This window comes from Labrus bergylta, chromosome 22 (assembly GCF_963930695.1).
Source record: "Labrus bergylta chromosome 22, fLabBer1.1, whole genome shotgun sequence".
In the NCBI taxonomy this organism is placed as follows: domain Eukaryota; kingdom Metazoa; phylum Chordata; class Actinopteri; order Labriformes; family Labridae; genus Labrus; species Labrus bergylta.
Window position 1 is genome coordinate 14,551,772 of NC_089216.1, and position 14,701 is coordinate 14,566,472.

The 14,701-nt window shown below is 37.3% G+C and overlaps 2 protein-coding genes across 2 annotated transcripts; both read right to left on the reverse strand.

Annotated features, from left to right (window-relative positions):
• Positions 1-6,336: 6,336 nt before the first annotated feature.
• fis1 (fission, mitochondrial 1) lies at positions 6,337-9,187 on the reverse strand. Its single transcript, XM_020629201.3, has 5 exons — positions 9,038-9,187; positions 8,440-8,572; positions 7,877-7,953; positions 7,222-7,327; positions 6,337-7,131 (listed from the first exon to the last, which is right to left on the reverse strand). The coding sequence occupies exons 1-5, from the start codon at positions 9,080-9,082 to the stop codon at positions 7,031-7,033; spliced, it is 462 nt and encodes a 153-aa protein (XP_020484857.1). The 5' UTR covers positions 9,083-9,187; the 3' UTR covers positions 6,337-7,030.
• Positions 9,188-11,285: 2,098 nt separating this feature from the next.
• On the reverse strand, positions 11,286-13,795 carry zgc:103586. The gene is made up of 5 exons (XM_020629250.3): positions 13,664-13,795; positions 13,444-13,560; positions 12,669-12,780; positions 12,507-12,564; positions 11,286-11,590 (listed from the first exon to the last, which is right to left on the reverse strand). Exons 1-5 carry the CDS (start codon positions 13,668-13,670, stop codon positions 11,477-11,479), a joined length of 408 nt encoding a protein of 135 aa, XP_020484906.2. The 5' UTR covers positions 13,671-13,795; the 3' UTR covers positions 11,286-11,476.
• Positions 13,796-14,701: the final 906 nt, after the last annotated feature.

Consider the following 14,701-nt stretch of genomic DNA (forward strand, 5'->3'; position numbering starts at 1 on the left):
GTATTTTGCAGAACTGAACTACAATGACTGCAGAGCATTAGCCTAGCCAAAGCTTGTTAGCGGCCATCAGACCTGTGCTTAAAACTATGAACCACCAGTTCAAAATAAAGTCTGAGTGGAAATAAAGTCAATTCATCATGAACTATACCCCAAGAACAGTAGAAAAGTGAATGCTAAGGCAAGCCATGCAGACAAAAAGGCAGTTTGTCTGGCAATAAATATGCCAGTAGTCCTCTCTGGAAATCTATTAGTCCAACGCTTTAGAGCAAATGATTTTTACCAAGAAGGAATGATGAGCGCTAGAAACCCAGTGCTCTGAAACTGAAAAAAAAGAATTAGGGACTGACATTTCACTTGATTAGCTGCTATCAATGTTTACAACTTTGTTTACCGATGAACGGCTAAAGACAGTCAAATTGTTATTAACTCTGCCCACCCCTGTTATTTATACGGCATTGTAAAAAAAAATTGCATAAAAATGCAAAAGCATCAAGAATACAATTCTAATAACATTCTGCTATTCAATAATGGTCCTTTAATTTTTTTTTAATTTCATGTAAGCCTACTTTTCACTAAGTGTGTTTTACTGATGATTAACAACTTTTATTAGGCTGATCACCTTTTGCACAGTCAGATGTGATATTGTTATCCTCATTTCTTACATCACCGATCTTAAGCTTCAGAAAACCTCCAAAACCCAACCCCTCTCTTCTCACCTCCTAGAAAGACCGCCCCCCCCCTGCCCCTCTTCCCTCTGGAGTCATCAGTTAGGTTAGGATATAAATAGTGACATGTTCCAACCCCATTAAAGGGCATCATCATAATCTCCTATCTCTTTATTTCCCTCTGATAAAAGAACACTTTGTTCAGTTTGCACATGTGACACAAGTGATTAGGAATAACAAACAACAATCTCTCAATGATATCTATTTGGTTCAAGCCACAAGGATAATGCTTTTCATAATAATGTTCCCAGGACAGGACAGGACCTTGTGTGCCATTCAGCTTTTTCCCCTGATGTTTTAAAAGGCAATCAAAAGAAACTGGTGCTATTCGCAAAGTCACCAAATCCTGCTTATCTGTCACCATTCACAAGTCATGTTTAGTCTTCTTAGAGCTCTCAATGATTCTCCAAAGTAGCTCTGGTGAGTATTCATTAAGTGATATATGAAGTGTCTTAATGGATCCATTTGCATTCTTATATATAAAATATCTAGAAATATATAATTTCTCTTCTCTTTTTGTATCTTGAGAAACTGCTCTGATTTAACTCAATAGCTTTTGTAACCTGACACACCAACTCAGATTTCACTCTGTCCTCATACAACAACCCAGCAACGACAGTATAACATTTCCATTAACCTGAATATTAATTCAGGTAAAACATCAGTTTTGACGCAGCTTCATTCAATAAAATCTTTGATCATTTTGGACCATAGAATACTTTCTGACAAATTAGAACATGGGATTATTTGACACAGTCCTCAGCTGGCTCAGATCATATCTCAAAGGCAGGGACTATGTTGTTGCCATTAGATGTCATAAATAGGAGTGGGTCACCATGACATTTGGCATTCCCCAGGGTTCAATTCTTGGGCCACCATGATTCAACCTGTACACCTGTAGATCACATCATACATGTTAACACAACCCAGACTCTCTTAAATCTCACAGATTAATTTAAATTGAAACTTTAAGATTTCCAACTGTTTTCATGGAAGTTAGCACAACCCCATAATGCCAAATTATGTGGCGCTCATCCCTCAGGGCTATCTCTGCCAAAGAAGCTCTTTCTCGTTCACCCAGATGATGAGTTTTCATGGAACAACAATTAAAGTGAATTCATGCGGGAAAAACTTGCACTATTTAAAAAGATCTGTCTTTATTCTACATCATTTTTTAACATTCCCCATTCAATGGGATCTCTGTAGAATCTGTAGATCAGAGATTTTGCTGCTGACTGTCATGAAAATAATGAATGATGGCTTTTGTTTTAAACTGCTGTGAAACCAGATCAGACAATGATATTGTCCCAGTATGTGAATTCAAATTCTATTCGGCCTTGTGGAAGCATGGCACACTTGGAGCTCCACACTGACACACAGTCAGACATGCGCGCACACACAGCACTGCGCTGAAACCATCCTGCCTCTGTATTACCTCTGTTACTACCTCAGAAGACGATACACAGGTGGGATCACTTTATCCCCCCCATCATGTCCCCTCGAGATTCAGATTGAAGGTGAAACATCACAGTGGCATTTATATTGCGTCTTGAAACGTCAGTCCGAACAGGACTTCTGCCACTTCCGCATCATTCTTTTTATGTCATGTATTGCCTAAGAGGACCTCCCCGCCCCCTCTTTCTTTTGTCCAACAATGATTTAGTCTCCTGCTGTGAGGTGCATGTGTGAATAGTGAAATCAGGAGGGTCTCAGGGACATTCCTCCTGAAATTCTTTGGAAATGGAAGAGTGAATTTGTACAGCTCGTTTGGAAAAAGCATCGGTTCAAATTTTGTTTTTGGTAGATTCAAATCTGAACTTCAGGATCATCACCAATTCAAAAATGTAATTAAAAAACTGCATGTTGTCATCTCAGATAAAAAGTAAATAAGCAAGTACAGGAGTCGAGAAGCTTTTTTTCTTTTCTTTTGATACAATCACAATATGCCATTCTTGGCTGGATTCTGAAAAAAATATTTATATAGTTAGTTATATAGACAACTTCTGCTCTTTAAGAACACTGCTGCTGGGTTTCTTACAAAAACCAGGATAATTGAGCACATGTTCTTAAAATGTTCCACTACATAAAGAATAGCTTAAGAAGCGCTGTGGTAAGTTTATAGATCACCAAATAACCTTGAGCTGAAATATGTCTCAGCAGAATATTAACTCAGTGCCTCAAGTGTCAACCAGGCAGGATGAGTCAAGCTGCAGCTATGCTGACATGATTGAAATAAGATTATTAGAAGTATTTTAAGTGATATTTATAAATAGAGAAATACAGTACTATTTTTTTGCCCTACTGTCTAATTTTTCCTAAATAAAGACTGAAATTGGCACCACAAACGTGTAAATCTGAACCCATCAGTCTTCTTCACATCCACCTGAGCTGTTAGGAAAACAGGATCCCGCCCCCCATAAATGTCTAATTTTATGGCTGTTTGCGAAACTTTTACAACTCCATTTGCCCAAGCGGTGGTATTTAATGAGTTTGTTTTCATGAATAAATAAACAATAAATGACAGAGGCCTTGTCAGTGAAGACAACCTGTCATGTGATTAAGGAGTTGAAATACTTTTCCGTTCACTTTCTTTGAGGAACTCATTAAAGAGAAGTCATAAAGACAAACAGCGTGGGTTACTGCCAATAACCCACTACAATAGATAGAAATAGATCACTACAATCCTGAGGTGCCAAGTTTACAGAGCAATGCCAGGAGGATTTGATGGTTAACTGTGTCAAGGACAGCTGACTGGTCCAGCAGCAATAAAACTGCAATTTTACACCGCATGCCACATCTACACATTCACACACTGATGGCAGGGGTTGCTATGTAAAGTGCCAATAACTAATCCCATTCATACACATTTGTACGCCGACGACGAAGCAGCAGGAGCACCCTGTGCCAGACACACATCGGACATGGGAATGAACTAGGGATGGAACCACCAACCTTCCAGGTGAAAGACAACCGACTCTACCAACTGAGCCACAGAGTTCTGTGCGCTCATGTGTTTCTTACAGAAAGGGCACAAGTGATTCCAGTCTGTAGTTTTCAAACTGAAGTGGGTTGAGTGTGGAAACAATTTCGACACTACAAAGCAGTTCAACCAGCTAGCTTGTTTTTTCTACAGCCAGAGCAGAATTCAGACAACCACAAAATAAACGTGACTGTATCATAGATAAGATCTATAAAGAAGGTTTGTTATCCTTATCGATAAAGATAAGCATCTTTCCTATTTATCTCTTACGGGATCACTGCTCTGCAAAAAACACCTGAGCACATAATCAGCCGATAAAAGATGCTGGTGAATGATTAAATCTTGGAGGAGATGACGCACAAACATCACGTTACATTGTGACAAATATCTAAATTTACAGCCTCTGTCACTTAAGTGTCAATAAAGGGCAGTTCTTCTGGATTATACAGTTACTTCAAATTACAGTGATGACACGAAAACAAGGTGTAACTTGGTCAATACACTTCTAAGCTACACTATTCCCTTTCTACCAGGTGATTACACATTAATAGCTCTCAGTTGTGTACAAGTCTGCAGGTACTCATTGAACATTGGCCCTTGTAACTGAAAATTACTTAAGTGGATCTGAATTACACCGGCTTTGAGGAATCATTTCTGTACACGTTTGGGAAACTTTAAAAAGGCTGATTCTAAAGACAAGTTTGCTTAGTTATAAAGTGTGTTTTCTGCCCTCTGTTTGGATATCAGATTTTAAAAAAAATGTGGGGCCTTATACCCTCCTCGTTATCCTTTTTCTTTTCTTCATCCACTTGATCACTTTCACACCAGAGAGGATTACTGTTCTGCATGTGCCTATGCAGTTTCGGTCCCGTCAGGTTGGTTAATGAGTAACACCCCCATGAGGCTGATAACACCAAACACAACTGATAGCCTCTATTAGCCTTCCTGTTGTAAAATGGCAACATGAAGCGCCCTGATCGACTGCGACGCAAAGTAGGGCAGGCACGTTTTAGTTGAGACACATACAGTCTTATCTTAGTGCTTAAGACTCACTGAGACAGATCAGAATGTGCTGTCCTACAACACCTCATCGTAAATGTCATAATGTCAATACATGGCAGTGATAAGAATGGAATTAATTACTGGACTTTGCTCCATCAACAATAGACACCGTTGATAAAAAAAAAAAAGATGCAGGTTTAATCATTTGAAAATCACTGTAGAGATGCTCATAATATCTTTATATGCAGATGATACCATTTCATATTTATTTCTTCCTATCACACTACCGAAATGCATCTAGACAACATGCTGCTTTGAAGATGCAAAAGACTGTATGTAACATCTGAAAGAAAATAATTTCTGTCATATTTTCAGACAGTGCAGTTTTAGGGACTCCCAAAGTTTAACTGTAAGAGAACATATTATCCCCCTTCTCCACCTTTTCAAACAATCCTCTGTGGTCTAAATGAAACATCTGTGCTGTGCTTTGGTAAAAATATAACATGAATCAAGCACCGGAGGAGGTTTGTGACCTGTATAAACCAGCTCTCTCAGAACGCTCCATTTTGAGCCCAATGAGCCCCCCCTGAGTTTTCCCAGTAGACATTACTCTGTCAGTGTTTTTATGAAAGTGGATTTTTCATATGTCCCCTATAAAATTTGGGAAAAACCTGTACAAATAAATATCTTGAAATGTTATTTTTTGTTAGCATTGACACTAAATAGGAACGCAGAGTGCATAAAGCAACTGGTAGTTTATGTTGCAATCTGACTTCCGACAAAAACAACAGATAGAAAAAATGTTGGTTGGAAATGTGTGACACAACATTTCAACAAAGATATGTGATTCAAGGATTGAACCCCACTGCGCCACTGCACAGTGCCAATTTTCAGGCCACCCTAAGGAGCGTGTTCTGTTTTTTTTAATATAAAAAGTGACAAGTTTTTTCTTTAAAATAAATAAACATGGAGCCCTGCGTTAGTTCAGGCGGCATACGGTAGTACCCAATGCCATCCAATCATTATCACACTCTGACAACAAGGCGGTCTATTTAAATCATTCTTCTGCCTCTCACTCCTCTTGCATCACATCCACTCTGCTGCTAGAAACTGCTGTGAAGTTCTCCTTCCACCACGTCACAGTGCTGCTTCAGTCGTCACATTTTATATTCTATGATGAATTGGTAGCTTGTTATGTGTGCAAGATGTCCGTATCATTACATGCACATTCAGGTTCTGTCCTCATGGGGAGAATTAAAGGTTTGCACTCTGAGCCAGATCTGTTGCATGCTACACTGATACTGCGGAGAGCTAAGAGCAGAACCAATACTGCCAAAGACAACTGTACAACCCATAAGTGCAATAAATGGTTAAATCTATGACGAGTATTCCTGACTGAAATAAAATATTTCTTTAAGTGTTGCCACATGCTAGACAAAATAAACAATGCCATTCTTTTAAATGTAACTTAGGCCTGCTAAAATAAAGTGTGTTTTATTTTATCTTCACTTATTTCCTCTGCTATACTTGGCTGAAGGTGCAGTGTGCATAGTTCACAGATCAGTGTGAATGGTTAAGAAGACGGTTTTCATTGGATAGCAAGACAACTATTTCTTTGCAACAGAAATCTTAATTTTAGTTCAAAATCATTTTATTTGACAATCTGGAAAACACAAGCAATTAAATGCAACACAGGTCAATGTTGGGGTGCAATATACATAACAAAGGATACATATTTCCAAAACGTGCATTGCCTCCCTTTATTAAAATGAGTATTCAGAAGAAATGAATAGAAGCCTCAGGTCGCACATACAACTGAACAACGACAGCCTCCACAGCAGAGCCCCTCCTACCTCATCAGGAAACTAACAAAACTGTTGCTTTTGGCATTACGAGCTACACTTCCTCCTGCACCCTTAACACTTTCCCTGTGATTCAACTTAAGAGACAGTTACAGAAACACAACTGCACTCTTTATGGATATATTTTTAAACCAAAAAATGTAAGAAGTTTAGGCTGAAGTGCACACCAACTACGTGATAACATAAAGCTGAGCTGCACCTTTAGTATTCTAATTTATTTACACAAATAATATAAAGAATAGACAACTAAATCATGTATCTATGATGAATCCAAACTGTTAAAGTATGAAAACAGGACATTATTTAAACTCTTTGAGCTGGATTTTTTTCATATTAAACCTCAAACCAATATCCTTCAAGAACTCTTCAAGCATTTGCAACATTTCAATTTTAATGTGTATGCAGGGGAGAGTCAGTGTGTCAGTCCAGCAAAAATCAAGACACGTAGTCCTGTGTCCGGGTTAGGATTTAGCTCCCTTCGACACAGCCAGGCCAATGAGGCCCGCAACACCGGCAATGGCAACGCCGAGCCCCCCGACAATCGCTATGCCGACCAGGCCATCTGGAAGACAACATGTGGGTGTCAGTATTTTGTTTTAAATCCCTTAAACAACTCATCAAATCAAGTCATTGTACACAGATTTGTTGTTACCTTTCTTCAAAGCCTTGTCGATGAGTTTCTCCAGATCCTGAGCCTGCTTGTTCCCTGGCTCATTCCTTTGAAGAGTCCGGATGTACTTAAGAGCTTTCTCATATTCCTGGAAGAAGAACAGGGGAGAGCACTCTCAGATAATTGCACATTTCAAAAGAAGCATTATGCTCACACTGCAGATTTTTTTTTTTAAATCCTTCCCGAGTTTGAATCCGGGCAGCATCACACACACTTTAGGAGAGTCCTAACAGATATTCTTCTCCATGATCTCAAACACACTCACGCTACAAGATATGAAAATCTAAGATTATTGTGCCCGATGTAGGAACGCATCACCTCGAATGACCTCATGCAATGATCAATAACAATGGAACTTATTACTGTCCTCCCTCGTCTCACTCTGTGATTCACACACGACTTCTGTCACACCCTTTCATGACCCTTTCAGATAATCTGAGCAGATAATCGCTTCCTAACAGCGTTGAGTCGGGAGTGACCCTGCGATTGTCGGGAAGGAAGTATCGGACCTCAAATCGGCTCGATTATCCTGCAGTGTGAGCCAGGCTTTAGCTTTGATAGGGAAGGCTGTATTTACAAGTGTAAACGAATGCCATCAGTTAAATAATATCGCCTGGACTTTGGGATAGAGACTTACTTTGAGTCTGTAGTTCGCAACACCAAGGTAGAACAAGAAGTCCCGAGAGTCATCCTTTGAGGCTTTTTGAACAAGTTCTAACACAAAGCAAACAACAACAACAACATGGATGAAATTGTAATGAAAGACAAAGAAGATTATATGTCACAGAAATCTTTAATATGCAAACATTGAGGCTGCAATTACCCCATTCGGATATTTTCGCATTATCACACGTGTTTAGCAAAAGTCTGGATGAAACGTTTTCACACATGACATTGCAACATTATTTTGATAAGGCTGACAAATTAAAACCGATGTCTGAAATATTCACACAAACTAAAACGAACCAAACTCATTTATTTTGATTTAACCAGGTAATTAACCCATTGAGATCAAGATCTCTTTCACAAGGTTGACCTGGCCAACTGTTTTCAAATATGATGACGAAACTGTATCACAACTTTGGCGTTAGACTGTATCAAAAATGAAGACAAAAATCAGTCCAAACTAAACTCTTAATAGGCTACAGTCATTCTAATATTTATCTCAGACAATTATGAAATGAATCTAAATGAACTCACCTTCCATGAGCACGATTCCCTTCTTGATATCGTCAGTGTATTTACTCCTGATCAGACACCAAGCATATTCAAACTTGGTGTCTTTGGAGACAGCTCCTTTCATCAGCTCATTGTTGTATTTCTTCTCAAATTTCTGTCAAAACAAAAAAAGAAGTGAAGTTGTGTTGGGCTCAGCCTTTATTTAATCATCCGTGGAGACTGGCACTTAGACAAATGTCATTATCGTTAATAGGCCTACTTCTGTTTGAGCCTGCGTAGCAACAAATAGTGAAATGTTTCCTGAGGAAACAAGAGCTCAAATAGTAGTTCATCTCCATCTGTAACGGAGATACAACATGTTTTTCTCACATTAGTAACTTAATGTAATTTATATAAATCTATGGTATAAAGTCACTTTGACCGCGAACCTGTTTTAGATCATAAACATTAAACAACATTAGCTTCAGCTCGCTGTGTCACGCAACCAAGTATCCTCCCACAGCTTCCATTTCTCCGTAATTTCCGCATTTTCCGAGTCTAAACATCTTGTAACAGTCCCTGTAATGAATTAAAACTCATGTTTTACTATTGATAAAGGTAACATGATTATAAAACTTACTAAAAGGTCTTCAGGAGCTACCACATCGCTCACTACAGCCTCCATGTTTCCGGAAACAGATTCCTGACCCGCCCACTCACTGACGTCACATTTGTTTCTCTGGTAAATTCTCTGCGTAGGGCTGAAGATAAGAAGAAGATAATGAGAAGAAAGGGAAGAAAACATGTGCTTATGAGGGATAAAAAATGACGAAAGTATAAATAAATAAATAAATGATGGGAGAAATGCATGCAATAATGTATAAATAAATATATAAATGCTGAAAACAATACATCAATGAATAAATAATGAATACACTTTGTTAATGAAAAAGGCTATTTATATATTTTTACATGTATTTATTCATTTATTAGCGTATTTCTACAGTTATATATGTATCAATGCATACATTTCCACATTAATTGAGTTATTCATTTATTTTCAGTATTTCTACATTTACACATCTATTTATTTCTGTGTCCAGGTCGTAAGAGGAAAAGTATATATGTAAATTTGCTTCTGTCTGTTTTTCAAAATTTACCAATCCTACTTCAGTAATGTTAGGACGGCCCACTTAATTTACATATTTTATTTTCCTTGTACAACATGGACACAGAAATACATAAATAAAGATATGAATATATTTATTTATATATTATTGTTTATATGAATTGTTGCATTATTTATATATATATTTATTTATATATTTATTGAGGCATTTATTTTATTATTTATTTATTTATACATTATTGTATGCATTTCTCCCAACATTTATTTATTCATTCATTTATTTATTTATACTTTAGTCATTTTTGTCCCTCATATGTGCTTAACTACCACTAAATTTTATTTTATTTAATATAGTTTTCATGCTATTATTTAGTAATGTTACAAAAGAAGGTTTAGATGTTTGTGCGTTATTTAGCAGTTAAAAACTGTTTCTCTGTATGGCCTTGGTCTGTATCTCCAACAGGCACTCTCCTCATTATCTGAGTACAGCATGACCCTAAATCAGTGCCCTCCTGACAAAGGAGTTGCTGTTGGTGGTCCTCCGTACCAGGTACCTTATAGAAAGAAGCTTGCGTAGATAAATCACCAGGCAAACTAGCAGAAGGCGTAGTCACTAGGGCAAGCTGAAACCAATGACAATGTTTTACTCATGTATATGTAATATACCTACACACTCATGTATATGCAAAATACCTACACCCTGTGAAAGTATAAATATGCTGTGCAACCGGGACTGCCCCGGGAATCTTGTGACTGATGTTACTTTTGCAGCTGATTACCCCTTTTGCAAAAGAACTCTTACTATATGCAATAAAATACACACCGACAAAAGACTTTGACTTGAGCTCTTTCACTACCAACAGAAAAATCCACAACACTGTCCATGATCCACAGAATGGCTTGAGCACGTCTGGCACCTGCCACTCAAAACTCACTCTCTTGTTAGAAATGTTAACCAACAGCAACATTTAACATTTAATAAAAGGAAGTTACCATCACTAATACATTTATAAATAGACCTATGAAGATACTTTATAATTCACATGCAACAAGCAACATTGATTTTCACCGTGGCCGTTTCTCTACCAAGGACTGGTTTTGGTGCAAAATAAATGTTTGCAATGGATTCAGCATCCCAAATAACCCCTAATTTGACCCCTCACATGCTATTTAAGGCACATGTAAAAAAAAAAAATAATAATTCAAATTTTTAACCAATAAGGTTCCAGGTACCCGAAGTTTCAGCAGCTCTCACGGATTTTCCTACAGGAGTTGAATTTAAATATTTTTATATGTGTAACTAGACACCTTTAGAAACACATTGGTGTAGAAATGGGTTGGTAAGGAATTTATTCCCAGATTGGCCATATATCTGATAAAATGCCTGCTCTTTGTGTGGGAGGAGGGCAGATGAGTTATCAGAAGTGAGTTACACTGACAGTACGTCTATATATCAGGTTTAAATATAGAAAGTCCGTAAAACATAAAGTGGTATGCCAGTTTTCCTTAAGTGTATGAATGTTGGAGTTGGTTACAATACAAGGGGCACCAGCTAAAATCTTGACTAGGGCATCAATTGGGTTCGGGCAAGCTCAGATGTATATTATTAGGCTATTATTATTATTATTATTATTATTATTATTATTATTATTAATAATAATAATAATAATTTCAATATTTGTACTCAAATGTCGAGATACGGACCTGGATTGATCCACAACACTTCTTAATACTCAAATATAGAGGTTTATAGTTGAAAAAGGTGGTCTTGGGGTTTAGTTACCCTTTAATAATAATAATAATAATAATAACAAGAATAATACACACATTTGAGGGGATTTTTTTTATTGTGACCACATTCTCAGTTTTTGCAACATAATTCTGCAGATCGTGAAACTAAAACTACAAAAGTAACAAAAGGTGATGTGTTGAGATGCTGATGAGGCTTTTTCAGTTCTTTCCCAGGTGTTCTGGGGAAAAGGCCAGAGGCAACAGGTCACTGAGGCTGGTTTCTTTGTAAGACCCATCTGGCTTTGTCAAGTACACGACCCAATCTGATCCAAACTGTGGAGACAGAGACACAAACTGCATCATGCAATGGATAGGAAGCTTCATAAATAGAAGTGATATTAACATTGAGACCACGGCCCATTCAGACGCCCATATACCAAAACAGATGATGTATTTACATTTTCCTAAAATGAGGTCTTTTTGGGATATCAGAAACCACATGACATTCTTAAGAAAAACAGTTTGACAGAAAGAAGAATAAAGCCTCTACCTGTTGTTGTTAATTTGGAATAAGGCAATGAGTCTAATTACTTCTAAATTTATAAAATATGCATAAATTAATTAGTAATATTTGGGTGTTATTTATGTCTTTAGGGGTATCTTTCTTTATAAAAGTAAAAAAAAGCCAGTTGCATGTGTGGCCCCAACCCTTTAATGGTTTTTGTATCCTGGGGGATACAGACATTAGACAGGCTGTGGTATGGAGGAACATTAAGTGTGTGCACAAACTTTCATGAGAAACACTGATGAGAGGTGTGGGTCAAGTACTCAGGTCATGTGACTTCATGCCATCATTCAAATAGATACAAACAATTTGTATTAAAATTCTAAATGGCCGTGTTCGGTGACAAATACACCAACCATGAAGTAAGCTTTGTAATTTTTTCATGTTTCTTAGTGTTTGAAAGTTGGCACAGTTTTAAAGGAGAGAAATGTTGAATTTATACCCTAACTGGTCGATGTATCCTGGGAGATACAGATTCTAAATTGGAGAAAAAAGGATCCTGAAACTGTGTTATTTTAGCCCAGATACAATAGAAAACAGCAATTAATTAATTTTCCAAAATATTTATACATGTCTGCCCATTTAAGGGTTATGCTTTATTTTAAAGTTAAAGACAGAAAATGCTTGACATGCAAAAAACATTCTTGCAGCGTATCACGATGACTGTGTGTACTGGCCTCTTACCTCCATAAGAACCTGACGACATGCTCCACACGGCCCAACAAAACGGTCTTTGATATCACTACGTACATAAAAGACAGGGTGACAGGACACAACACTTGAGAACATGTGCTACATTACTCTTTGAATGATGCCAATGCTCAGGGTCTCAGTCTACGGTCTCACCATGTAACAGCAATCGCAGTGAACTGTCTGTGTCCCTCCACCACGGCCCTCTGGATGGCAGTCCGCTCAGCACACACAGTCAGACCATAGGAGGCGTTCTCCACATTACAACCTGAAAACACGCAAATACATAGATCATGGACTACTTCTTGGTGGTGAAAATGGGATTTAGATATTCTTTTAAAGCCTTGTAAAAGTCTTAATTTCATACAAAGAAATTTTACACCGATTTTTCATCCTCACCCCGTTACGTCTGAAACACTTTATAGTTAGTTTTATTCTAACGCAACTTCCTTACTTACACATATCTACACCAACATTTAAAAGGCTGTAACAATAAAGTGAACTGAGACAACGGTCAGGAGGAAATAACAATTTCAAAACTCTCATATCTTGCGTCTCCAGATTGCAAAGTAAGATGTATTGTTATTAACTTGAAGTCATTTAACGTAGTTATTTTACACCGCTGCAATCTAAAAGGATTTTGCTGCAGGAATTGCATTAAGAATGTCCCGTTATGGCCTATGCAAAATATCCTTTTGTATGCAGTAATTTAGCAGAAGCTCTGATTTGTCTATCAGCATGAGGCCTGAGTCATATACTGATGCTTGATGAACCGTTCTTATGAAGTGGGCTAGCTGTTTGAAATTGAGCTCTTTTTCAGGAGGCCTAATGCTGATCATTTAATGTAATGCCTAAAAATATATGAGCAAACATTTTCATCCTATAGAGTAACTTCAGCTGAAAAAAAAAAAAAAAAAAAAAAAAAAAATACCTGTGATTATAGCGCCATCTGCTGACAATATGGCGGCACCAACTGGGAACCTGCTGTATGGACAGTATGCCATGTCCCGGGCCTGCAGGCACTTTGACACGAGCTCTTTAACTTTATCTTCAGAACACATTTGACAAAACAACATTAGCTACCATTCATGATTTAGGCCTGTGTTTTGTACCTACAGGCTAATGGACACGTTTGAAAGTGGAGGACTTACCTGTCATTGTAGAAGAAGAGTGTGTTTGTCTTCAGTGGACGGTTTTTGGACTCTGTCACCAAATAGATGGACCATCACGTGACCGACGACGTAAGGATGAGCGTCCTGTTAATGGTTTTAAAGTGAATCTATAGTTGACAAGAGTGAGGGGCAGCGGGGGGGTCATTGTTTGCCTTCACGTTATTGGCTGGTTTAAACGGAGCGACGTGACGTTGGTGGTGACCAGGTGAGTTCAGTGTTTTCTACTGACCCAAAGCTACAAATGATGACGTCAAGTTTAACAGAAGGACTTTCAAGACTCTACAATGTAGACTACTCCTTCATTTAAAACTGCAGTTTCAGAAAACAAAAAGGATTACATAGCCGTCCCACCCTCACCACACATACTGTGCAATATTTATTTTATATTTCTGCAATATTTTACATTTCATACTGTGCAATATTTATTTTATATTTCTGCAATATCTTACATTCCATACTGTGCAATATTTATTTTATATTTCTGCAATATCTTACATTTCATACTGTGCAATATTTATTTTATATTTCTGCAATATCTTACATTTCATACTGTGCAATATTTATTTTATATTTCTGCAATATCTATTTATATTCTGTTATGCTACTACATGTAAATAACTCCTACCATACATTGCCCATCTTACCTGAATGAGAGTTCCTTTTTATTTTATTTTCTTCTTTTGTTGTTTTTAGCTGTGGATGCTTGTATGTGTGTGCACTTTAAGGTGAAGCCAAATAATTTCGTTGAACAATTGTATAATGACAATAAAGACATTCTATTCTATTCTATTCTATTCTAATACAACAAAGATATTGTAGGTAGGCTATAGGCTGAGATCACCAACTGAAGAAAAAAAGTGGGGGGGACAATGAACATGAGAAAGAGACTACAAATGAAGAAGCATTTTTATTTTACAGACATAATTAAAAAATGATTATAAGAGACTATAAGGACACATTAAATAATAAAGCTTATTGTAAACGTCAGCTCTTTAGATATAAAAAGTGCTGTCTTAA